Source organism: Berghia stephanieae, chromosome 2 (genome assembly GCF_034508935.2).
Source record: "Berghia stephanieae isolate SIO BIC M18660-M18661 chromosome 2, UCSD_Bste_1.3, whole genome shotgun sequence".
NCBI lineage: Eukaryota > Metazoa > Mollusca > Gastropoda > Nudibranchia > Aeolidiidae > Berghia > Berghia stephanieae.
The window spans coordinates 20,606,044-20,632,872 of NC_088361.1; the positions used below are offsets into that span (position 1 = coordinate 20,606,044).

Sequence of the window (26,829 nt, forward strand, 5' to 3'; positions counted from 1 at the left end):
CTCTCCCCAGTAATATCCACTTCCCATAGTCTCTGGTTCACTCCCCACTGGTTCCCATCTCCCATAGTCCCTGGTTCACTCCCCACTGGTGCCCACCCCCCAATGTCTCTGGTTCACTCCTCACTGGTGCCCACCTCCCATAGTCTCTGGTTAACTCCCCACTGGTACCCACCTCTCATAGTTTCCTGTTGAACCTCCACTGGCGCCCTGCTCCCCTTGTCTCTGGTTCACTCCCCCTTGGTATCCACCTCAGACAGTTCTGGGTTCACTCCCCACTGGTGCCCACCACCCATAGACTCTGGTTCACTCCCCAATTGTGCCCAATTCCCACAGTCTCTGGTTCACTCCCCACTGGTGCCCACCTCCCATAGTCTCCGGTTCACTCCCCACTGGTACCCACCTCCCATAGTTTCCAGTTCAATCCCCACCGCTGCCTACTACCTATAGACTCACTCCCCACTGGTGCCCACCTTACACAGTTCTGGGTTCACTTCCCACCTGTGCCCACCACCCATAGTCTCTGGTTCACTCCCCAATGGTGCCCACCTCCCATAATCTCTGGTTCACTCCCCACTTGTGCCTTGTGCCCACCTGACACAGTTCTGGGTTCAATCCCCAATGGTGTCCACCTCCCATAGTCTCTGGTTCACTCCCAATGGTGTCGACCTCCAATAGTCTCTGGTTCACTCTCCAATGGTGTCCACCTCCAATAGTCTCTGGTTCACTCCCAATGGTGACCACCTCCCATAGTCTCTGGTTCACTCCCCAATGTAGAGGATTTCTGTGAATTCAGTGGATTTCTATAGATTTTGGTATTCAGCAGTATCCTATTTAAAATTTTGGCCACAAAAATCGTCCTTCAAATATCCCTCATCTTGGCAACAACTCCCAAACCTGGGACTTTAATCAACACTTCGCGACGTCCCAGGTTTGAGAGTTTTTGCCAAGATAAGGGTCGCTTAAATCGATAGATATTGGAAGGAGTTTTCTGGTCAAATGTTAAAATACATAGTTTTCCAGGGCACAGCTTTTAATTGGTTAAAATTGGTGTGGAAAACGGAGACGACATATTCTAAACCAAAATGTCATCTTTTCACAAAATTATATGGGGCAGCGTGGCTCAGCGGTAAGGTCTTTGCTTCGTACCTACCCGAAAGGTACCGAGTTCGATCACCCGCCGCTGCGCTGTGTGGCCTTGAGCAAAATCACCTCGCCCTAGATCAATTTGGGGCACTGCACTGCGACTTACGCTTGGGTTATTCCATCGGAATAGAGAAAAATTACCCTATGGGTTGAATAAAGGGAATTTTATTTATTATTTATAAGGGTCGTACCCGAAAGGTAACGAGTTCGATCACCCGCCGCTGCGATGTGTGGCCTTGAGCAAGCCACCTCTCCCTAGATCAATTTGCAGCGCTGCACTGCGACTTACGCCTGGGTTATTCCATCTTCCCTTGGAATAGACCCTAGAGAAAAATTACCCTTTGGGATGAATAAAGGGAATTTTACTTATTATTTATAAGGGAGACAACTCGATTTTGTAATAGTAATAATGAACTGTATTACCTCACAGTGACAAAACATCTTTTTAAAAAAACCCCCCAAAAAAACAATAAACAACTTGAAATTTTATTTAGCGCAATGTCTATTAAACGTGCTCAAAGCTCCCTGACCACCAACAACATTAACATGTAGAATAAGGCGTGAGGCCTCTTACTAGGCGATGTACAATTTTTGCGGACAGAGACAGCGCTGTTAACGGCCAGATACTCACTCATTTTACACCTAATTATGGTTAGAGCATGTGAATAAAGAGCCTTAAGCGCCATTCAGAGCGGGTCTCGAACCCTGGACCTTCCGATCCAAAAGCGAAAGTCATACCACTAGACCAAATAGTTGCACTGGACTAGAACTAGAAATTACACCAGCCTAAATTCCCCCCCCCCCCCCCCCCCCCTTACTTATATTTGTCCGTGGACTGTTAAAAGATGTTTTTTTAAGTGATGCTTCAAGAAAAACTTAGAGGGACACAAATGACACTGAAACTTCCTTCCTTCATGACGTGATGAAATGTGCTGTTTGAGCCCGTTATTGCTGAGAAAGCCCTTCCCGCAGGTGGAACACACGAAAGGCATTTTGATGCCGTGTACTCCTACGAGATGGTTCTTTAGACAAAGCGAAGTGATCTGTTCCTCGTTACAGACGTGGCATGTTGTGGCAGAAATTGAAGCTGAAGTTGAAGAAAAACCAGGTGTAGATTGAAATAATGGCGGTCGCTGGCTTGGAACTCGATGAAAATTGTATGGAGCCGTGGAATATTCTGTGGAAAGAAAAATAAAGCATAATAATATTAAGCATGATTTTCCTCGATTCGTTTTTGTCTGTTTCCAGTTTTGTTTGTTTTTAAGGGTTCTACGGCACTTGCAACACATTTAGGTCATATCAGCGCCAGTAAAAAGGAAGAAAATTGGATAGTATAAACATTCTAGACGTACAATTAAAAGGACTTGAGGGTAAAGTTAGACAAGGGGGAAATGATTCAAATAGGGAACGGATGTAGATTCCAAGAACACACTATCAGTGTACTTAGTTTGAGATCACCTAAAAGTCCCACCCAGACACCAGCACAAGATCCCACTAAGAGGAATACACTCAAATGTTTACATATCATATGTTAAAAATTAGGAAAAAACACAGTACATAACAGAGAGATGATTTACAAGGAAAAAAATATCATCTCCCAAAACTATAATTATACATTCGACTGTCTTCCTCCCAGCTAAGGTTTCTGGTCAGAGCCAGGACAAAACTAAGTAATCTCATTTCAATACAAAGACAGAAAGCAATTGGAAAACAGGTCTAGGGGTATAAAAGACCCACTATGGGAGGTCAGGAACCACACCCAGATAGGTATTCCATGAACAAATAAAGACAATCCATCAAACAAGATACCTGATATCAACAGGAATCACCCATGTTGTCCAAGGAAGCAAATCGGAGGTGAATAATCTTGCCCAAGGAAAAAAACCACACGAAAATGCCTGAAGCGGGACACGATGCAATGCCTAAACAACTCAGCCACATGGTAGCACGTCTGACCGGTAATCAGAAATCTGATGTTCTATACCCAGTCGAGGTCGACTGATTTTTCTTGTATTTCTCTTTCTTGCTTTGGTTGGCACCTTTCATACACGTTTGTTTAGTTCTTTATCTTATACTTATACCCGTGCCTGCTCCGTAATTTCTTAATTAATATTTTCTAAAAGAGGGAATTCAATGCTTCGTACATGTTATGTCAATTTTGGGGCCTATACATTTAAGAAAAGGAAAATGACAGAGCAATGAATATAAGATCACGCACCTAGATATAAAAAGTTTACAAGAACATAAAATTCATAAATATTTGGGGGAGGGGTGGAGGTTCCTAACTTCAGAAAAAACATTGTTGTTGGTGTTGTTATTGTTGTCGTCGTATTCCAATGAGCTTAAGAGCACCATCTCTAAATCACCAATAAGTGGGGAATTATTTTGAATAAATAAAAATTTGCTTTCACATGACCAGCAGGTGAGTAAATGAAACTATGAGAAATCAACCCCCCCCCCCCCAAAAAAAAAATAAAGAAAGAAAATAAAGAAAAACTAATAATAATAATAATAATAATAATAATAATAATAATAATAATAATAATAATAATAATAATAATAATAATAATAATAATAATAATAATAATAATAATAATAAAATGGAGCAGTGTGAGAAATCAAAAACAAAATAATAAACAAATAATTAAAAGAAAACAGTTCGAAACCATCCTTAATTCTTTACATCAAATTCTAGAATATTACGATGAAGACTTACGCTTTTAAAAATTATTTTGTTTGGATCTTATTCTTATGTGTGAAAAGGTTTTTGAAAGTAATTGTAGTCAGGAAGACATCGGGCAGGAAACATCTTGTGTCGTTTGAGGTGGTGTTTAAACTTGAATCGAGATCCACATCGGTCGCACTTGAACTGTGGTTGCTGGTGACATTTGTGGTGCTGTCTCAAGCCGCCCTTGGTTGTGAAGCTGCGAGGACACAGACTGCACGCATAGTGATTGGAGGTGGTGCTGGTGGTAGCCATTTCGAGAGATGACTTCCAGGGGTCGTTCCAAGAGTGATTCCTGTGGCTGTCGGGGTAACTGTTGAGACGTTCGTAGTCTGAAATACGTAATGAAACGGAGAAATGAATTCACCACTGGGCTGTGTACGTAATGAAATGGAGAAATGAATGCACCACTGGGCTGTGTACGTAATGAAATGGAGAAATGAATGCACCACTGGGCTGTGTACGTAATGAAATAGGAAATTAATGCACCACTGGGCTGTGTACGTAATGAAATGGAGAAATGAATGCACCACTGGGCTGTGTACGTAATGAAATGGAGAAATGAATTCACCACTGGGCTGTGTACTCCAATCAGTTGGTGATTTCTGAAAATATCCATGCACTATTTAGTTTGTTTTAATCACATTTTGGATAAAGAAAAGGATGAAGAGGTAAAAGATAATTAATTGAGTTTTTTCAGATATTGAAATGTTCTAGAAGTGTTAAAAAGCGACACTTAATGAATGGATCATTTTTTGGCAATTTGAATGTTGTTTGTTTTTAAGGGTTTCACGGCGCGTGCAACACATTTGGGTTATATCATCGCCAGTAAAAAGGAAGGAAATGGGATAGTCAAATTCTAGACTTACAATTAAAATTAAAGCACCCAAGAAAAAGTAAGACAAAAGAGAATGGTACAAATAGGGAACAGATGTAGATTCCAAGAGCATACTGTCATTGTACTTAGTTTGAGATCACCAGTCTCATCCAGACACAAGCACAGGATCCCACTAAGAGGAACACACTAAAATGCGTACATTATACATTAAAAACGACATAACAATATATCATATAACAATACATAACAGGGAGATGATTTACAAGGAAAAAAATCATCTCCCAAAACAATAACTAGACATTTGACTGTTTCCCTCACAGTCAAGGACTCCAGCCAGGGCGGGACAAAACCAAGTAATCCCATTCCAAGACAAAGACAGAAAGCAACTCGGAAAACAGATATAATGGTATAGAAGACACCGCGCGACCTCCTGCCCACCATGGGAGGTCAAAGACCCCACCCAGTTAATTAAATTAAGACTAAAGAAAAGGATGAAGAGCGACACTTAATTGATCACATTTGGGCAATTTGAATGTAATAGAGCTAGCAATACATGTATTAATAGTAATTGTGGATACAGGCTCCATGGTTCAACAGTCGTGACGTCACTTCCCTCGTAATGACGCATAGTAACTGGTTCTAAACTATCGGAACAATGGCGGACGCCATAATCTCCATCACCGCCCGTATGAACTTACTTCTCCGACGAGCATAATAGTGTATCCAGAAGAGAAAAAAATTATAAATCAAATCATGTTTTTACTTTTATACATTCTGATCATATGATATGTGAAAAAGTTCGAGCCAATATGATGAACCGAGCTGCTGGTTGCTGGGCGGAAGTGACATCAGATTATTGAATCGTATTAGAATCATCAGCTAGAAATGAAAGCAAACCCGTCAGTTAGACCGGAAAGCAAAGCGTTAGGTTGTTGACTAAAACTAGCGGTTTTAACTGCATGTGTGTAGTAATAGTAATCGTAAACCTCATTCCAAGACAAAGACAGAAAGCAATTGGATAACATACCGGGGAATAGAAGACACAGCAAGTCCTCCCTGCCTACTATGGCAGGTCAGGAATCCCACCCAGAAGAAAAGAAAGAATCTCGTTATAAAGGACACACTCAAATGTATACAAAGTACAATGTTTGTTTTATGTTTTTAAGGGTTTTACGGCGCTTGCAACACATTAAGGTCATATCAGCGCCAGTAAAAAGGAAGAAAATGGGATAGTAAAAAGGTTCAAGAATTACAATAAAGCACCCAAGAAAAGGTAAGACAAAGGGGAATTGGTTCAAATAAGAAACAGGTGTAGATTCCAAAAGCACTCTATCAAAGTACTTAGTTTGAGATCACTAAAAGTCTCATCCAGACACAAGCACAGGTCCCTACTAAGAGGAACACACTCAAATGTTTACAAATCATATATAACACGTAAACAAACATAATCCAGTTCATAACAGAGAGATGATTTACAAGGAAAAAAATATCATCTCCCAAAACTAACTAAACATTTGACTGTTTCCCTCTCAGTCAGGACATCCGACCAGGGCCAGGTCAAAACCAAGCAATCTCATACCAAGACAAAGACAGAAAGCATGTTGGAAAACACTTAAAGGGGATAGAAGACACAGTAAATACCTCCCTGCCCACTATGGAGGTAGGGAACCCCACCCAGTCGAATAAGTTAAATAGTGTGCCTATGTGGTCTTATGATATGACACTCGCTTTCGGATCAGAAGGTCCTGGGTTCGAGACTCGCTCGGCGCATAGTTGAGTCCTAGGAGAAGGCTTGTTACTCACATTCTCATCGTACTCGGGTGTAAATGAGTACCTGACCGTTAACAGCGTTGTCTCTGTCAAAAAAACTTGTAATATCGCCTAACAGGCGTCATGTCTCGTCCTACATTGTTGCTGTTGGCCAGGGACCCCTTGTAAAGCGCTTTGAGCACGTTTAGTGGATATTGCGCGATATAAACGTTCATTTTTTAAAATAGTAAAGTGAAACATTGATAAATATGTCGAGCATCAACAACTTTATTTCAACAGGTTCACAATCATCATCATAATTGTAATCAATTATATAATGCAGTCTGTTTAAAAATTAAGAGAAAAACAATATGATTTCAACAGTTTCAAAATGTGTTTATCATTACATATCATAATCGTAATCAAATAATGCATGTGTTTAAAAATTCTAAAAAGAAAAAATATTTTAATGAGCACTAAAAATTAAATGGTAATTACAGAATATGGAAATTAGCAATATACTGATCAATAAAACAACATTTATTTATCATAATTTTTAAAAAAAGGTGAGTCCGAACATACATGGTACATAATAAAATGCAGTTTTTGTTTTTTTATGTTTTTACGGCCATTGCAACACTCTTAGGCCATTTCAGCGCCAGTAAACAAAAAGAGATGATAAGGGGATATTGTTTTTGTTTGTTTTTAAAGGTTTTACGGCCCTTGCAACACATTTAGGTCATATCAGCGCCAGTAAAAAGGAAGAAAATTTGATAGTGAAAATATTATAGATGTACAAAAAAAAAAGGACTTGAGGAAAAAAGTAAGACAAAGGGGAGTGGTTGAAATATGGAACAGATGTATATTCCAAGAGCTCGCCATCAATGTACTTAGTTTGAGATCACCTAAATGTCTCACCCATACACCAGCACAAGATCCCACAAAGAGGAATACACTCAAATGCTTACATTATACATTCAAAATAATAAACATAACAATACATATGAGAGATGATTTACAAGGAAAAAAATATCATCTCCCAAAAACAATAACTATGCATTTGACTGTTTCACTCTCAGCCAAGCACTACGGCCAGGGCAAAACTAAGTAATCTCATTCCAAGGCAAAGACAGAAAGCAAATTGGAAAACAGATATAGGGGGATAGAAGACACAGTTAGTACCTCCCTGCCCACTATGGATAGGGGGATAGTTGTAGGTCTGACATCAAAGGCACTAATAGAAAAAGTATTTGTTTGTTTTTTAGGGTTTTACGGCTCTTGCAACACATTAAGGTCATATCAGCGCAAGTACACAGGAAGAAACTGCGATAGTAAAAGGTTTTAGAAATACAATTAAAGCATTAAATTACAAAGGGGTATTGGTTCGAGTAGGAAACAGATACAGATTCCAAGAGCACACTATCAAAGTACTTAGTTTGAGATCAGCTAAAAGTCTCATCCAGACATAAGTCAAATCCTCACTAAGAGGAACACACTCAAATGTTTCCAAATTATATATAATATGTAACTAAAAAAAATTAGTGCATAACAGATGATTTACAGGGGGAGGGGGGGGGGGGAGAAAAAAATAATCTCTCATAACTCTTGACTATACATTTGATTGTTTCCCTCTCAGCCAGGGCATCCGGCCAGGGTCAGGACAAAACCCAAGCAATCTCATTCAAAGTCCAAGACAAAGACAGTAAGCAAGTTAGAAAAAAGATATAGGGGGATAGAAGACACAGCAAGTACCTCCCTGTCAAATATGGGACCCCACCCAGATAAAGAGGTTTGAGTGAATAATATGTTCGATTCTTTGTTTGTTTTTAAGGGTTTTACGGCGCTTGCAACACATTTAGGTTATATCAGCGCCAGTAAAAAGGAAGAAAATGGGATAGTAAAAAGTTCTAGAATTACAATTAAAGCACCCAAGAGAAAGTAAGACAAAGGGGAACTGGAACAAATAGGGATTAGATGTAGATTCCAAGAGCATACCACCAATGTACTTAGTTTGAGATCACCTACAAGTCTCATCCGGACAAAAGCACAAAATCCAACAAAGAGGAATACACTCAAATGCTTACATTATACATTTAAAATAAATATAATAATGCATAACAGAGAGATGATTTACAAGGAAAAAAATATCATCTCCCAAAACAATAACTATGCATTTGACTGTTTCCCTCCCAGCAAGGACTCCGACCAGGGCCAGGACAAAACCAAGTAATCTCATTCCAAGAAAAAGACAGAAAGCATGTTGGAAAACAGATATAAAGGGATAGAAGACATAGTATGTACCCCCCTGCCCACTATGGGAGGTCAGGAACACCACCCAGAATAATATGTTCAATGTGTGCAAGATGGAATGTGTTGGTCAAACTCCTGCAATGAAAACCAACCGTTGCAGTAGGCACAAGGCTTCATCTTATGCCTCAACTTCATGTGGCTCTTCAGGTGGTGTTTCAACCTGAACCGACTGCCGCAGACCGTACAAACAAACTTCCTCTCTCCTTCGTGCCCTTCCGCGTGGTATCGTAACCCGTTTTGACTCATAAATCCTTTCGAACATTTATCGCATCTGAAAGGCATCAGGTGCGGGTGGGATTGAGAAATGTGGCGATTGAGACTTGTCTGGTCGCCACCTACAAAAGGACAATGGGAGCACTGAAAGGAGATGTCCTGGTTCCTATTGGGCAGACTCTGGTATGAGAGAACTTGATGTGGCATATAATGCTGGTGCCCCTCTGGTAGATGAGATAAGACGTAAAATAGATGATAGACGATAAAGGCTTTAGAAACAGAAAAAAAAGGGCAGGAATACAATAACAGCTACTATGTTTTTGTTTTTAAGGGTTTTACGGTGCTTGTAACACATTGAGGTCATATTTGCACCAGTAAAAAGGAAGAAAATGGGATAATAATAAGTTCTAAAATTACAAATAAAGCACCAAAGAAAAGGTAAGACAAAGGGGAAATGGTTCAAATAGGAAACAGATGTAGATTCCAAGAGCACACTATCAAAGTACTTAGTTTGAGATCACCTAAAAGTCTCATCCAGACACAAGCACGGGTCTTCGCTAAGAGGGATACACTCACATGCTTACAAATCATAAATGATATGTAAACAAAACATAATGCAGTGCATAACAGAGAGATGTTTGACAAGGAAAAAAATATCTCCCAAAACCAACTATAAATTTGACTGTTTCCCTCTCAGCAAGGGTATCCGGCCAAAGCCAGGACAAAACCAAGTAATCTCATTCTAAGACAAAGACAGAAAGCAAATTGGAAAACAGATATAGGGGGATAGAAGATACAGTAAGTACCTCCCTGCTCACTATGGAAGATCAGGAACCCCACCCAGAATAACAACTACTACACCAAAAACAAAAAAAAAGAAATGAATTATTCATATTCATATCATCCGCAATACGTTCTCTTATGTTCCTTATATTCTTGTTCTGTTTTGAATGAGACCAAACACTTGGAGCAAAAAACCATATTGTGTTTTCCAGATATGCGAGTCTTTAAATGGTGTTTTAACTTGAATTTAGAGTCACAGTAGGAACACTTGAACGTTCTTCCCGCATGAGCTTGTAAATGAAATCTAAGAGCATTTTGATTGCGGTAGCCTTTGCCGCAAAGACGACAACAAAACGGCATCATGCGCCCGTGCATTTCGGAAATGTGGCGGTCCAAGTAAAATGCCATTGGAAACTGAGCCGGGCAAGCTGGACACTTGAGAGCAGATGACGTAGAGGAATCCCCCCATGTATCAGGGCTATTCCAAGTCTGCTGCATGTCATCCGGTAAATTCATATTCATGGCTGGGTTGTCTGGAGAGAAAAACAGAGAAGTGATCACGAGTCTTTTTCACTCAAACCAGTCTTTTTCAGTGAAACCGCAAATGTCCTTTTTAACATTTAAGGAAGTTATATACTGTAGACATGAAAATGATCGGACAAAATCTTTGATCTATGTGTGCTGTGACACTAACAGGAAATCCAATCCTTTTACTTTTAGAAAAAAACATAAATTACAATTTCTCTTCTTAACACGATGTCATCCCATTTGTTTGTTCTCACTCGATTTGCATCGTTTGTTTTTGCTCAAGTTTATCACATACAAGCGCTTCTTGTAAAACCTTTTTTTTAAAAAGGCGTGTTACCATGCTAGAATGATGCTACACTATCTTGTACAGAATTCTCACTATTGGTGAAAGGCAAGATGGATGAGAGTTGGTAGACGCGAGTGAAATGCTACGTATAGCAGAGAGAGAGAGAGAAAAGAGAGAGAGAGAGAGAAAGAGAGAGAGAGAGAGAGAGAGAGAGAGAGAGAAAGAGAGAGAGAGAGAGAGAGAGAGAGAGAGAGAGAGAGAGAGAGAGGAGCGAAGGAGGAAGAGAGAGAGATTATTATTTATTTTTTTATTTTTAAGGGTTTTACGGCGCTTGCAACACATTTAGGTTATATCAGCGCCAGTAAAAAGGAAGAAAATGGGACAGTAAAAAGTTTTAGAATTACAATTAAAGCACCCAAGAAAAAGTAAGACATAGGGGAACTGGGAACAAATAGGGATCAGATGTAGATTCCAAGAGCATACCACCAATGCACCTAGTTTGAGATCACCTATAAGTATCATCCAGACACAAGCACAAAATCCAACAAAGAGGAATACACTCAAATGCCTACATTATACATTAAAATAATAATACATTACAGAGAGATGATTTACAAGGAAAAAAATATCATCTCCCAAAACAATAACTATGCATTTGACTGTTTCCCTCCCATTGTGCGGCTATGTGGTCTAGTGGTATGACACTCGCTTTCGGATCGGAAGGTCCTCGGTTCGAGCCTCGCTCGACGCATAGTTGAGTCCTTAGAAAAGACTCTTTACTCACATTCTCTCACCGTACTCAGGTGTAAAATGAGTACCTGGCCGTTAACAGCGTTGTCTTTGTCCGAAAAATTGTAATATCGCCTAACAGGCGTCATGTCTCGTCCCACATGTTATGTGTTGCTGTTGACCAGGGACCCCTTGTAAAGCGCTTTGAGCACGTTTAGTGGATATTGCGCTATATAAAAGCTCAATTATTATTATTATTATTATTATCTAGGACTCCGGCCAGGGCCAGGACAAAACCAAGTAATCTCATGCCAAGACAAAGACAGAAAGCAAGTTGGAAAACAGATATAAGGGGATAGAAGACACAGTATGTACCCCCCTGCCCACTATGGGAGGTCAGGATCCCCACCCAGGAAGAGAGAGAGAGAGAGAGAGAGAGAGAGAGAGAGAGAGAGAGAGAGAGAGAGAGAGAGAGAGAGAGAGAGAGGAAGAGAGAGAGTGAGAGAGAGAGAGAGAGGAAGAGAGAGAGAGAGAGAGAGAGTGAGAGAGAGAGAGAGAGTGAGAGAGAGCGAAGAGAGAGAGAGAGAGAGAGAGAGAGAGAGAGAGAGAGAGAGAGAGAGAGAGAGAGAGAGAGAGAGAGAGAGACTAACTTAAGATGATGATTTGAGTGAATTTTATTTCTGATTTGTGAAAAGTTTTGGATTTAAAACACACCTCATCCCCCCCCCCCCCCCCCCCCCCCAACAACCCTGAAAAAACCCCCAACAAACAACAAAACAAAACAAAATAAAAACATACCCAAAAGATACAGTGTCGTCAAAGGCTTCTGTACAGAAGTAATTAAAATAAACTTCATAGAAATTCATTTGTTATTTTTTGTTGCCAGACCGACGTCGCATCCAGCGAGACAGAAGGCCCATTTCCAAAGACCTCATTGAATATTAATGATAATGATAATAATGATAACACTTGTTAAACGCAGCTTATCCTGCTATGTAAAACAGGCTTTGGGTGCGTTACAATGACATTAAAAAATAACAAAGTTAATGTACACTGGTACAATATCATATAAATTTGATTTCATTCATACACAACATGAACATGAATGGAGATATGAATACAACTCTCTCTCTCTCTCTCTCTCTCTCTCTCTCTCTCTCTCTCTCTCTCTCTCTCTCTCTCTCACACACACATCATAAAACATAATGCACATATGTTATTTCAAAAAATTTAAGACAATTCTCACACATGGAATCCATAAAAATTGAATATACCTTCCAATTGACAAGAAAAGTTTTCAACAGAGCTCTTCAAAACGTGATCTCTGCAACTGCAAGGTTCACGACGATGACGGATCTGAGAATACAAGCAGCATATCGCAGGGGATTCCTCACAACACATTGCAGTAGACAAAAGAATTTGTATTTGAATGTGATGTTTAGTATGTCTAAGTGGTCAGGTTGTCTATCTTTTGTTTTTTTAAAAAGGGTTTTACTGGGTTTGTGCGACACATTTAAGTCATTTCAGCGCCAGTAAAATAGAAAGAGAATGGGATAGTCGAAAAAAAGTTTACAATTGAAAGCACACGAGAAAAGTAAGACAAAGGGGAATGGTTCATATAGGGAACAGATGTAGATTCCAAGAGCACACCATCAGTGATCAGTGTTCTTAGTTTGAGATCACCTACAAGTCTTATAGAGAACCCACCGAGAGGAATACTCCCAAATGTTTATAAGCAATTATACATTTAAAACAAAAAAATGTAACAGTACATAACACAGAGATGATTTACAACCATGTAATCTCATTCCAATACAAAGGCAGAAAACAGCCAAGAAAACAAGATACAAGGGGAATAGAAGTGACAAAGCAACAATGACCTCTCCACTCACCACGGGAGGTGAAATCCTCTTGTTTCCCCATCAATTAAAACCTAACCCAATTTGTCAAAAAAAGTTCTGGTATTGATAACGTCATCCTCTCTGAGGTTTTGAACTATGTATTATAACTAAGGGGAAATAATTCTCCATCACCACTGAGCTCCACTTGGAATGTCAAGATGATGTGACAGAAAGGTGGTGGCTGAGCAACTCAAAATGTGACCCTGGTAAAGAGCAGTTTCTGTCTCACTACAAAATAACTCGTTGCACGTTGAACAAATGATCTTCTTGTGCAAAGCGCGCAGATGTCTTTTCAGATGATGTTTGTGTTTGAACTTGGTGTGGCAGATCGTGCAGGTAAACTGCCTTCCTGTGTGGTCCGTCTTGTGATGATTTAATCCCGACTCACTGAAAAATTTCTTCCCGCAAGAGAGCACAGGGCATTGGAAGGGCAATTCGTCATAATGGACTTTAATCATGTGTTGCTGATAAGATGAACGAGTTTGTAGCATTTGAAAACAGATGGCACACTCTAGAAAATTGCCAGGTGTTGGAGGATTTAATGCCTCGAATGAGCCTGATGGTCTGTCTGGTAACAACTTGTCTGAAATTGGAAAGAGATGAAGCAATATTTTAAAATCAAGAAGTTCTGTCTCAAACACAGTGTTACAGAATGTTTACTTCTTTAGTCATGACAAGGTGTACGAAATGTTTTTTAAAAAACCGCCAAAGGAACGCAGCGAACTGACAGTTCTATCTGTTTTGACAATTCCTCCACCTCCAATGACAAGTATATCTGTTTTGACAATTCCTCCACCTCCAATGACAATTATATCTGATTTGACAATTCCTCCACATCCAATGAAAATTCTATCTGTTTGACAATTCCTCCACCTCCACTGACAATTCTATCTGTTTTGAGAATTCCTCCACCTCCAATGAAAATTCTATCTGTTTGACAATTCCTCCACCTCCACTGACAATTCTATCTGTTTGACAATTCCTCCACCTCCAATGAAAATTCTATCTGTTTGACAATTCCTCCACCTCCACTGACAATTCTATCTGTTTGACAATTCCTCCACCTCCAATGAAAATTCTATCTGTTTGACAATTCCTCCACATCCAATGAAAATTCTATCTGTTTGACAATTCCTCCACCTCCACTGACAATTCTATCTGTTTTGAGAATTCCTCCACCTCCAATGAAAATTCTATCTGTTTGACAATTCCTCCACCTCCACTGACAATTCTATCTGTTTGACAATTCCTCCACCTCCACTGACAATTCTATCTGTTTGACAATTCCTCCACCTCCAATGAAAATTCTATCTGTTTGACAATTCCTCCACCTCCACTGACAATTCTATCTGTTTTGAGAATTCCTCCAATTCCAATGCTTCATCCGAATGTGATCCTTCAAGTGATGTTTGTGCTGGAATGACTTGCCACAATCAGGACATGTGAAACGAATCCCCAAATGGAGACGCCGGTGGTGGATGAGACCAGATTCACTGAAGAGGCGTTTACCGCATTGTTCACACTCGTAGGGTAAACTTTCATAGTGGAAATTGGTCATATGTTTGCTGAAGTCTTTGCGTGTCGGGAGAACGTCGTTGCAAATCTGACATTTGAAGATAGATGCTTGTGAATAAAAGTCATGTTCATTGGTGTCCCTGTTGATGCCACTACTACTGAGGTGAGGTATTTGTGAATCTTTGAATGATCTGGAAAGATGGGGGATACTACCGGCCATGAAATTGTGTGTGTCTGAAATATAAAAATGATGAGCAATCATTGGACAGAAACTGATGATAAAAGCTATACATAATATATATATATATGTGAGAATATATGATGTAATGATACACTAATTGTTCAGAAATCTATGTTTCATTTTCATATGATCCCCCAAGTGATGTTTATGGATAAATGTTTTTTCACAATGAGGACACTGGAACCGATATCCCGAATGTGTACGTTTATGGTGCTTCAGTCCGTTGATGCTAAGAAATGTTTTGCCACACTGCGAACATGCAAAGATTTTCCTATTATGCTCCTTTTGAAGATGATTTCTGTATAAATAATCACTGTCGAATTCAGCACCACACTCTCGACACAAAATTTGATGACGAAACGGAGGCTGCTGCTCCCTACTGTCTGGGTAGCTCCTGTGTCTCACTTCATTCCTTTGCGTGTTCCATTGGGAATATTCAACTTGTTGACTTGAATCTCCATGGTACGAAGAACCTGAAAACACACAAGGGTTTGATATCTTATCTAATCATCAAGTTTTATCAACACTTTGAAGATAACACGCACAAAAAAAAAAAAATTTATATATTGATGAGCTCCAGATATGATGGTATTTCAACAATTTCATACTTTATGAAAAGATTGTAAATGATTGTCCAGTGTGCTCTTAACTGTAAAATTCTTATAGCAATACGGGCAGGAAAATATTTGTTGATCATGAATCCTTTTATGTCGACTTAATCCTGAAAGCCACTGGAATCCCTTGTGACAGAGGTGGCATCGAAATGGCAGTTCTTGGCGATGTTGCTCGGAAAAATGATTGTAGAGGAAGGTCCTGGTTTTACACTGCAGATGGCAGTAAGGGCATGTCAGGGGATCGTACCGGGAGTAGTTTCTGTCCACACGTGCATTAGAGCCTGATCCTGAAAAGTAAGATTTGATACTTAGAGCAATTCATCCTTAGAGTAAATGAGATTTAGTTTTTGGACAATCGTTTCATCCTTAGTGTAAATGAAATGTAGCTTTTGAGCAATCATTTCATCCTTAGAGTAAATAAGATTTAGCTTTTGGGCAATCTTTCAAGTGACAATTTAATTGATAAGACGATGAGAAAGTCTGGTCACACCTTTGACAAAGGGAGACATTGTGGATTCGTTTGACATGATAAAACATATATTGTCTCCTCTTAAAGGTCATACTGCATAGTGGGCAGGGGATGGGAGTGCTATCGTGATCCTTAATGTGACGTCTCAACCCAGCGGGAGTGAAAAAACCCCTGGAACAAATGGTACACGTAAATGGCAGTTTGTCTCCATGATGTTGGGACAAATGTAATTGGTAAAGTTTATCAGAATACAACAGCGCTGAGCAGTATCTGCAGGGAGTTTGGAAATTTCCAGGACTGTAGACTTGACCTGCATCATAGTTGGAATAGGAATCACTGTCATCCATACCACTCCTTATCGTTCCACTGGAATTTTCTTCTGAAACAAAAATAAATGTGCTTGTTTGGTTTGTTTGTTTTTAACGGTTTTACAACGCTTGCAACACATTTAGGTCATATCAGCGCCAGTAAAAAGGAAGAAAATTGGAAGTAAAGATATTCTTGATGTACAATGAAAAGGGCTTGAAGAAAAAGTAAGACAAAGAGGAATCTGTTCAAATAGGGAATAGATTTAGATTCCAAGAGCACACTATCAGTGTACCCAGTTTGAGATCACCTAAAAGTCTCAACCATACACCAGCACAGGTCCCCACTAAGAGGAATACCCAAATATGTTTACAGATCATATGTTAAAAATAAAAAAATAATACAAAACAGAGAGATGAATTAAAAGGAAAAAAATCTCCCAAAACTATAACTATACATTTGACTTTTTCCCTCCCAGTCAAGGACTCCGGCCAGGGTCAGGACAAAACCAAGTAATCTCATTCCAAGACAAAGAAAGCAATTGGAAAACAGACACAGCAAATACCTCCCTGCCCACTATGGGAGGTCAGGATCCCCACCCAGAAATAAATAAACAATCCTTTTTCACTAGGAATGATCATTTCAGACTCATCTTGTAATACAATCAACGTAAAAATAGAAGCATTGATATAATTGTTTATATTATAGAAAGTTGAGGAAAGAAATAATCGAAACATTTTTGCAATAGCAGAATCACATTAGCAAACCCCGGCAGAAATCTTGTTTTGTTTTTGTTTGTTTTTAAGAGTTTTACGGTGCTTGCAACACATTAAGGTCATATCAGCGCCAGTAAAAAGGAAGAAAATGGGATAGTAAAAAGTTCTGAATTAAAATAAAGCATCCAAGAAAAGGGAAGACAAAGGGGAATTGGTTCAAATAAGAAACAGGTGTAGATTCCAAAAGCACTCTATCAAAGTACGTAGTTTGAGATCACTAAAAGTCTCATCCAGACACAAGCACAGGTCCCCGCTAAGAGGAACACACTCAAATGTTTTACAAATCATATATAATATAAAGAAAGCATAATATAGTGCATCACAGAGAGATTTTTTACAATGAAAAAAATATCATCTCCCAAAACTAACTATACATGCGACTGTTTCCCTCTCAGCCAGGGCATCTGGCCAGGATCAGGACAAAACCAAGTAATCTCATTCCAAGACAAAGACAGAAAGCATGTTGGAAAACAGATATAAGGGGATAGAAGACACAGTATGTACCCCCCTGCCCACTATGGGAGGTCAGGAACCCCACCCAGCCGGCAGAAATCGATCTTTATGTCGAGACCATTCAAAGTCTCACATTGACACTAAGCATTGGATCTCTATGAGGAAAGGGAAGGAGACAAATAGATGATTTCTAAATAAATCCTCAAAGAAATGGTTTACTCCACTAGACTGACTGACTCCATCATGATACAAGATCCTATCCATAGTCTGGACAAAACAAAATCCTCTTATTCTAGAACAAGAACAAAGAGCCACACAAAATTGATATGACAATTTCAAAACAATGAACTAAACTAAAATCAAATTAAGAAATTAAGGAGCAGGTACTGATGTAAGATAAAGAACTGAACAAAGTGTGTATGAAAGGTGTAGACAAAGTAAGAAAGAAAAATACAAGAAAACAAATCTCCCAAAAAAACAGTCAGCCTCGACTGGGGATCAAACCTCAGACCTTCTGATTTCCAGTCAGACACGCTACCATAACGCCACAGAGGCTCCAGATAGTTGGGACAAACTAAAATCAACAAAGCAAATGAACATAGATTTCTACCATTTTGGGTTGTCTTAAGATAAATCAGCGAGAAAGATAAGTGGATTTATAACTTAGCTTTATCTGCACCAATAAGTGTCTAAGAAATTTTAAAAATAATAAATTACAAACAGAAGAAAATCATAGCATCTCGTGTTTCTAGACTAAGTATAAAAACACACAAAAAAGTCCCATCAAAACATGCACAGGATCCTAACAAAAGTGAAAACACTCAAATCATTGTAATAATATATCAAATCAGAAAGGCATACATCTGTTTCCATCTTCCTTGTTTGTTTTTATGAGTTTATAGCGCTAAACATATACATTTTCAGCATTATTATTATTACTATTATTATTATTATTATTATTATTATTATTACTCATTATTATTATGGTGCTTGCAGCACAATTAGGTGATTTCAGCGGCAGTAAAAAGGAAGCAAATGGGATAGTTACAAAAAAAGGTTTTAAAAATTATAGATCACAATTTAAAGCACAAGAGTAAGATAAGGACAAAACTCAATGATCTCATTCCAAGACAAAGACAGGAAGCAATTGGAATACAGACACAAGGGGATAGAGGGCACAGCAAGTATCTCCGTGCCCACTCGCGAACCCCACCCAGCAGAGAATTTTAAAACAATTTTTAAAATAAAAACAAAAATGTCCATTCATCCATCATCATCCCTATCCCATCCACTCAGATCAATTATACATCACATACCCATTCAAAATTGATTTACAGTATACACTATAGCATTAAAAAAAAAAAAGGCTACCCGCTTCCCCTTCCCAATCAGATCATTTCCAACACATAATCTTTCTGAGATGATTTCAGCACTTTCAACACTATTTAGGCCATTTAAGCGCCCGTCTCTAGCTTTTATCAATATTTATCGGCCTTGAGAGGCCATAGCTCCTAAATCATGTTAATACTGTTGTAATAAAATTATATAAAACCATAATCGTTACATATTTGTTATTTAAAAATGTTTATTTACAATTTCTACAGGAGTTCACATTCCTGCAGACACTTTGTTTTTGTTTTTAAGGGTTTTACGGCGCTTGTAACACATTTAGGTTATATCAGCATCAGTAAAAAGGAAGAAAATGGGGTAGTAAAAAGTTCTAGAATTACAATTAAAGCATCCAAGAAAAAGTAAGACAAAGGGGAACTGGGAACAAATAGGGATCAGATGTAGATTCTAAGAGCATATCTTCAATGTACTTAGTTTGAGATCACCAATAAGTCTCATCCGGACACATGCACGGCCCCCACTAAGAGGAACACACTCAAATGCTTACACTATAAATTATAACAAATATAATAATACATAACAGAGAGATGATTTACAAGGAAAAAGATATCATCTCCCAAAACAATAACTATGCATTTGACTGTCTCATTCCAAGACAAAGACAGAATGCAAGTTGGAAAACAATATAGGGGGATAGAAGACACAATAAGTACCTCCCTGCCCACTATGGGAGGTAGGAACCCCACCCAGGCAGACACTTTAAAATTGTTAGCAGTAGCAGATCGACGGACTGGAACAGAAACTTCCAAGTCCCTGGTTTCATAATGTTGTTACCCTATCTGTTCTAACTGTGTACATTCTATTTTAAAAAATGAGATGATATACATTCTGAACAATTATCTTTTGAATAAAAGTAAAAATTCTTGCAGTCTTCCCCACACCAAATTATTCCAAGTAAAATTATTTTTTTTCTTTATCTACAATGAACAATTCAATTTAGTTCAGAAGGTATCCTAGGATATTGGAAAATAAAGTCCAAGAAATAAAGAAGAAGTCAACATCAAGGGTATTAGTCTAAAGCTGCTGTTGGAAAGCTATGGAAAATAATAATATCCAGAATTCCTGAAATTTCTAGAATAAAGGACATCCAATTGACAAAGCAAAACATGGAGTTCATTTTGCTTTTTGCCCATATTTACGATATTTCAACCAAAAAAAAAGAAATTTTAAATGAAACTTTTTGCTCCATTTTATTTGAATGAGAAAGAGCATAGATATTGTTTTGATCCACTGTAAAAAAAAAGAAATTTTTAAAATAAAACAATACGGCTTTAAGCACACATTTAACTCCATGAGAATTTAAAATGTTGACCAGAAAAATGTCCAGATAGATTTGGAGCAAGAATGGTTAACTCCTGGGTTTTGACCATTGTCATTGACACTGGATCAAATGCTGATGGTATTCTTCTTTACTGGATAATATCTCCGAGCAATGTATACAAGGAAACCTCTTGTGTCGAGATTTGATATGTGAATGACAATGGCATTTTCTCTTGAATTTCATGTCACATATCGGGCAAACGAATTTCCTTTCGCCGTGTCCGTCCATATGCTGTTTTAAGACTGCTTCAGTCATGAAGGCCTTGTCGCAAACGGTACATTGAAATGGCATCTCATCACGATGGCACATTATTTGATGGTTGTGAAGTACCACACGTGAATCAAACGTTTGGGGACAGAAGTTACAGTACAGAGAGGAAGGATGGTGTGACTGGTTAAAATGCAAACCCGATCCTGACGCTCTGGATGTTCTAGGTGAAGAACTAAATATATCTGAATGCCAAGGATTGGCATGCACAGAATCACCTGTTGAAAAAAAAAATAATTTAAAAAAATAAAAAATTGAAAAATATCTAGGTTGACCAATTTTTAAAAAGAAATGAAGATCTGAACAAGTGTTTGTTTGTTTATTGTTTTTAAGGGTTTTACAGCGCTTGTAACACATTTAGGTCATATCAGCGCCAGTAAAAAGAAAGAAAATGGGATAGTCAAATTCTAGAATTACAATTAAAACCCCTGAGAAAAAGACAAAGGGGAACAGGGAACAAATAGGGATCAGATGTTGATTCCAAGAGCAAACCATCAGTGTACTTAGTTTAAGATCACCTATAAGTCTCATCCGGACACAAGCACAATATCCAACAAAAAGGAATACACTCAAATGCTTACATTATACATTAAAAATAACAAATATAATAATATATCATCTCCCAAAACAATAACTATGCATTTGACTGTTTCCCTCCCAGCCAGGGCCTGGACAAAACCAAGTAATCTCATTCCAAGACAAAGATAGAAAACATGTTGGAAAACAGATATAAGGGGTTAGAAGACACAGTATGTACCCCCCTGTCCACTATGGGAGGTCAGGAACCCCACCCAGCTGAACAAGTGTGTATGAAAGGGTGCCAGACAAAGCAAGAAAGAAAAACACAAGGAAAAAACAAAATCCCATCGAGGAAGACTGAATACAAGATTTTTTCTAGTATTATTCTTTCGTGCTTTGTCTGGCACCATTTCATAGAAACTTTTCCAGATCTTATCTTTCACCATGCCTGCTCCCCACTTTCTTAAATTTCAAAAGACATGAAGTGATTCATAGGCGAATAACGTGTAGAGGTAATTTTAATTACAATTTCAATCAATAAACCATGTCATGTTCCTATTAATTACAACAACAACAAAAAAAAAAGAGATAAGATTTTATATTTAAAAACTGTAAAAAATAAGACTGAATCCAGTGAAATTGAACTGTTCCACAAATTTACTGCTTCTGACAACGAAGGACGTGCTGACTGAAGTCCTGTTCGTTCTCCGTGACAAATGAACAATTGACACAAGGAATCATCTTATGAAATTTTCTAATGTGACTTTGTACATGGTCCTTGCGATAGAACTTTATTCCACAGATCTGACATGAAAATCTTTTCTCTCCGTGGTCACTGACATAATGTTTCTTCAACCCAGAATCAGAAAAAAAGACCTTGTCACAAATTGAACAGCTAAAAGGCATGATATTTCTATGCGTCGTGGCCATGTGTCTGTGATAAAGATGACGAGTGGAGAAAACTTTGGAGCAGAATTTGCACATCTTCCTGGATAAAAATCCTTGGCCAGGGTGAGCCAAGTTATAATCCTCTGGGCCGGCGTCTCGGAAGGTTGGTTGTGGTAGACTTGAGATATAATGTGAAGGGCCATCTGGGATGGAGGAAAGATAAAAACACACTGGAGTCATGTCCTAATATCTTTTGGGAAATAACTATTATGCTGAATAAGATAAGATGTAGAACTTATCTCAGTCCATTTGATGAAATAATTAACTTTGCTCTCTCTTTTTTTTTCCCTATGCCATTTCAATATGATTGATGGATGGGAAAGTTTATGATTTTAAAAAAAAATTGTTTACAAAGAAGGAATATACGATGGAATTTTCTCTCCATAGGAAAGGAATTTACACAAGTTGATAAACTCTTGATTTGTCAAAGGTATTTGATACTCTCGTTTGAATCTTTTCTTACACATCTTGCAGATAAATAATACATTAAAAACCCATGTGCTATTTAAAGCTGCCGCTGTCATGAATTCCTTGACACAAAATGCACACTGAAATTGGGGTTCCGTTTTCCTCCGTCCACTCAAAAAAGAAAAGAGGAGTACAGCTGTCCAGCATGTAATTTTTAAAAAAACTGAAGAATTGAATAATGAGTGGATTGACAAAATGACCACGGGCTCTTAGAATTAGAATCCTGGATGGAAATCAAATGCATGTGAATATCCAAAATCCGGGTATTATTGTTGACAGTGTGAAATTTTTTAAAAATCCTGTTTGGCAAACTGGCCCAAAATGCCTAAAGTAAACAAAGAGAAGTCATAACTGAATAAGCACAAATGAAATGTTTTGGAGACAAGTTGTGGTTATTTGTCTGGAATATCAACATCATAGCATTTCAAATGATTTTCAATAAACTGTTCTTTTTTGACAATGCAGAATGTGCTGATTAAAGTCGAGTTGATCGTCGGTGACATATGGACAATTACCACAAGGGATCATCTTATGAAATCTTCTAAGGTGACTTTGTACATGATCTTTCCGCTTGAATCTGACATGGCATAGCTGACAAGAAAATCTTTTCTCTCCGTGATCACTGAGTTGGTGGTTCTTCAAACCAGAATCGGAAAAAAATACTTTGTCACATATTGAACAGCTAAAAGGCATAATATCTCTATGCGTCGTGGCCATGTGTTTGTGATAGAGATGACGGGTGGAGAAAACTTTGGAGCAGAATTTGCACATCTTCCTGGATAAAAATCCTTGGCCAGGATGAGCCTGGTGAGCCAAGTTATAGTCCTCTGGGCCGCTGTCTCGGAAGGTTGGTTGTTGTAGACTTGAGATATAATGTGAAGGGCCATCTGGGATGGAGGAAAGATAAAATAGAGTCACACTAAATCCCACTTGAATTTAAGTCACCCGTTAACATTTAGGTTTTTCACTAGTCTTTGATAAGACTAATCCTTTCAAATTCATAATTACTTATGCCTAAATGTACAATGTAACACGTGGTGATTAAACTCCTCGCTTGATTTACTCACGTGTGAACAATATGTACAGAGTAGGCACTTGTGACTTTTGTAGTGCCTCTGAAGTCGGTATCTTAGTGGAAATGCTCTCCCACATATTTCACAATTAAATCTTTTCTGGGAATGTTCTGCCTCATGACTCTTTAGGCCAGATATGGTAAAATAGCATTTAGAGCAAAAGGAGCATTTAAATTCCCTATGTTGACGATGAACAGTGGAGATATGCCTGTAATGTTCCGATCTTGCCATGAAACGTTGCGGGCAAAATTTGCATTGGATAAAAGGATAACCCTCGGCTTGATGAGGAAGTGCCTGCGAAGATTGTTGAGATGAGTTCCAAGTCGGATCATTTTGAAATGGTGAAGCAGAAATATTCCTTTCAAATTGTTGACCTGGCACAAGAGAAAAGGGAAAATTTCCAAATCATGTTGCATTTAATTCACAATCAATTTCTATTCCTCTCATCACTCTCACCGATGTTGTTTTGCAAATTTTATCAAAATATAATAATATATAAATGGCAATCTTGTAACAGTTAAAAGTAAAATGCAACGTATTGCGCAATGCTTTGTTGATTTGTTTTTCAGGGTTTTACAACAGTTAGGTCATTTCAGCACCAGTAAAAAGGGAAGAAAATGGGATAGTAAAAAATTATAATATAGATTTGCACCAAAAAACTCACGAGAAAAGTCTAAAAAAGGGGGAACTAGTTCAAATCGGGAACAGCTGTATGGTCCGTGAGCACTCTATCAGTATACAGTTTGAGATCACCTAAAGGTTCTCATCCAGGGCACAGGATCCCACCAAAAAGATTCCACTCAAATGCTTACAAATCCTATTCAAATCAGAAATTATACTACATAACAAATTGATGATCTATAAAGAATTAAAATATCATTTCCCAAAAATATAACTATACATTTGACTATTTCCCTCCGGCCAGGACAAAACCAAGTAGTCTCATTCCGAGACAAAAACAGAGAGCAAGTTGGAAAACAGATTTAGGAGGATAAAAGACACAGCAAGTGACCTCCCTGCCCACTATAGGAGGACAAAATACCTCACCCAGTATTGCACAATGGATAGGCGACTTAGTAAAATCAAGTACAATGCACTCTGAATACTCGACATTGCTTAAGTCGATTTTTTTTATTGGTCCCTCTCCATTCTTCCTATATAACAGTAGTAAAAAAACAAAACAACAACACTCAGCATAAGTCAATGATCTTTTCACTCATACCCACAATAAAATCACAAATAAACAAGTACAGTCCACTCCGGATAATCGCAACTTTCGGTTTATCGCAACATTTCCCAAGAAACGGAATTAATTCTATATAAAAGTCACTGGTTAATTGCAACAAACTTTGGTTAATCGCAACAAATTTTCGTCTTAAAAAAGTGGTAAATTCAATAAATCAATCAAACAAAATATCATGATTAAATTTCATCATGGAAGAAATCGTGACAGGTGAAAAATCGAGAGTGAGCAGGATATAATGCTACTGTAGTGTGTCGCCATTCTATTTGAGACAAAAGAGGGCAGGGCTTTGTAGTATGGGTTTGTGGTGTCACCTGTGGCCATTAAATATGAGGCGAGGGGGATGGACATAGATTTTACAACAGGTAGACAATGACAGCGTGTAAAGAGAGACTGAGATTTATCCTTTGTTTTGGGATTGACTACTGTGCATTGTGACAAACGAGTTTGGTAAGAGCTTATTGTCTCTCATCACAGCTAATCTCTTTGACTCTTACAAATGTTGAGAACAAAAGAGTGGAAGTTAATCCAATCTGAATAAGATGTCGACTTGCACCAAAGCTTTTTTTGCTTGTCAAAATGAATACAGGAATGCCATATGGTTTTTGTTTCAATCAAATTGCTATGTCAGTGATGGACTAAGAACTTTGTTTACAACTACTTGTTTGAGTTTAGCATATATATGTGTAAAATATTGCAATCGCGGGCAGGAAACTCAACTTCGGTTAATCCAACATTTTAGCTGATCCCAAGGTGTTGCAATTATCCAGAGTGGACTTTTCCATTAGTTAAAAAAGCTAACAGTAAGAATTTTCATTGGTTAAGAATATCCGGAACTATTGCTGCACACCAATGTGACGTAGGTGCTTTGTTTGACATCCGTGCTCAATGTAATAAGCATTATCCAATAGCTTTGATCTATCCATCTCATATTTTACATCGTCATAACTTCAAGTCAAGATTTAACAGCTAAAATCTAATCGTATCTATCTCTTAGTATCAATTTTATCAAGAATTCAAGTGAAGTCTACAACTACAATGGCAAACAGATGGTCGACAACCCTTTAGTCTTTAGTTGAATAGCAAGATTGAGCTGACCGATGCAGTTGAAAAGTCTGGCATGCGACAGAAAATCAGCCAATTCAGTCTCGGTGATTTACAAGAAGCGTGACCACTACTTCTCTGGTCAATTCGATGTGTCCAAGCAACGTCATCGGAAAGCGCGACATGAAGGGGCATACTTATTCTAGATTGGCTTGCTTTGTCTACAGGCATTTTTGCTCATTTGATTACACTCCGGTTAAGTTGATTTTCGGTTAAGTCGATTTTTTAAAATGTTCCCCTGGGCATCTTACGCACCCGCACACCACCCATGACTCCATCGTTATCTCACTTAATGGTACTTAATCTACCATCGCAAATAAATGACCAGTACCGCAGGGACAGGAGACTTGGCAGCGATTGCTTTAGGCAGTAACTGTTACATATTAAAATGATACAAACAATTAAGGATGGAGTGAGACCAATGCCCTCCCTCTCTCTTTAGCCTGCTCTGGGTAAGAGGTGTTAAGTGATAGTAGTAGTGATTTTATGTACCGGATTCGTTGGTAATGATGTTGCGTGCTGAGTGTGTAATCAATGCGATATGCTGGCTTTGTCTTTTTATCAAGCGCACGCAGTGGGAGTTGTCATTCCATTTCTGTAATAGAACTTGAACAAGACAAGATGCACTAAACACAACACCAGTGAAAACACTTCATAATTTTGTAAAAGATGGCCGAGAAAAGGAAATTGAATTGTCTCACTATCGACTCTTGACAGAGTTCACAATACAGAGTTATCCTTATACATAATATGACTTTTATCAAGACCATCCACATTTACCTCCCTCATACCCTCTGTAAACTACTCCACATGGAAATCTCAAACAAATAGGCCCAGTCCTGATTTGTTGGAGATTTCCGTGCTCGAGTGTAATCTCATTCCAAGACAAAGACAGAA

At 38.3% G+C, this 26,829-nt stretch overlaps 1 protein-coding gene across 22 annotated transcripts in view; it reads right to left on the reverse strand.

Annotated features, from left to right (window-relative positions):
• Positions 1–1,613: 1,613 nt before the first annotated feature.
• LOC144964461 (uncharacterized) overlaps positions 1,614–26,829 on the reverse strand; it is a 94,200-nt gene continuing 68,984 nt past the window's right edge. For 4 of the 22 annotated variants that reach the window (XM_078898782.1, XM_078898789.1, XM_078898788.1 and 1 more), the window contains exon 3: positions 6,722–10,294. In XM_078898782.1, coding sequence (XP_078754908.1) covers positions 9,879–10,294 — 416 coding nt within the window. In that variant the 3' untranslated portion in view covers positions 6,722–9,878. The other 18 variants (XM_078898793.1, XM_078898795.1, XM_078898791.1 and 15 more) reach the window with 12 other exon arrangements.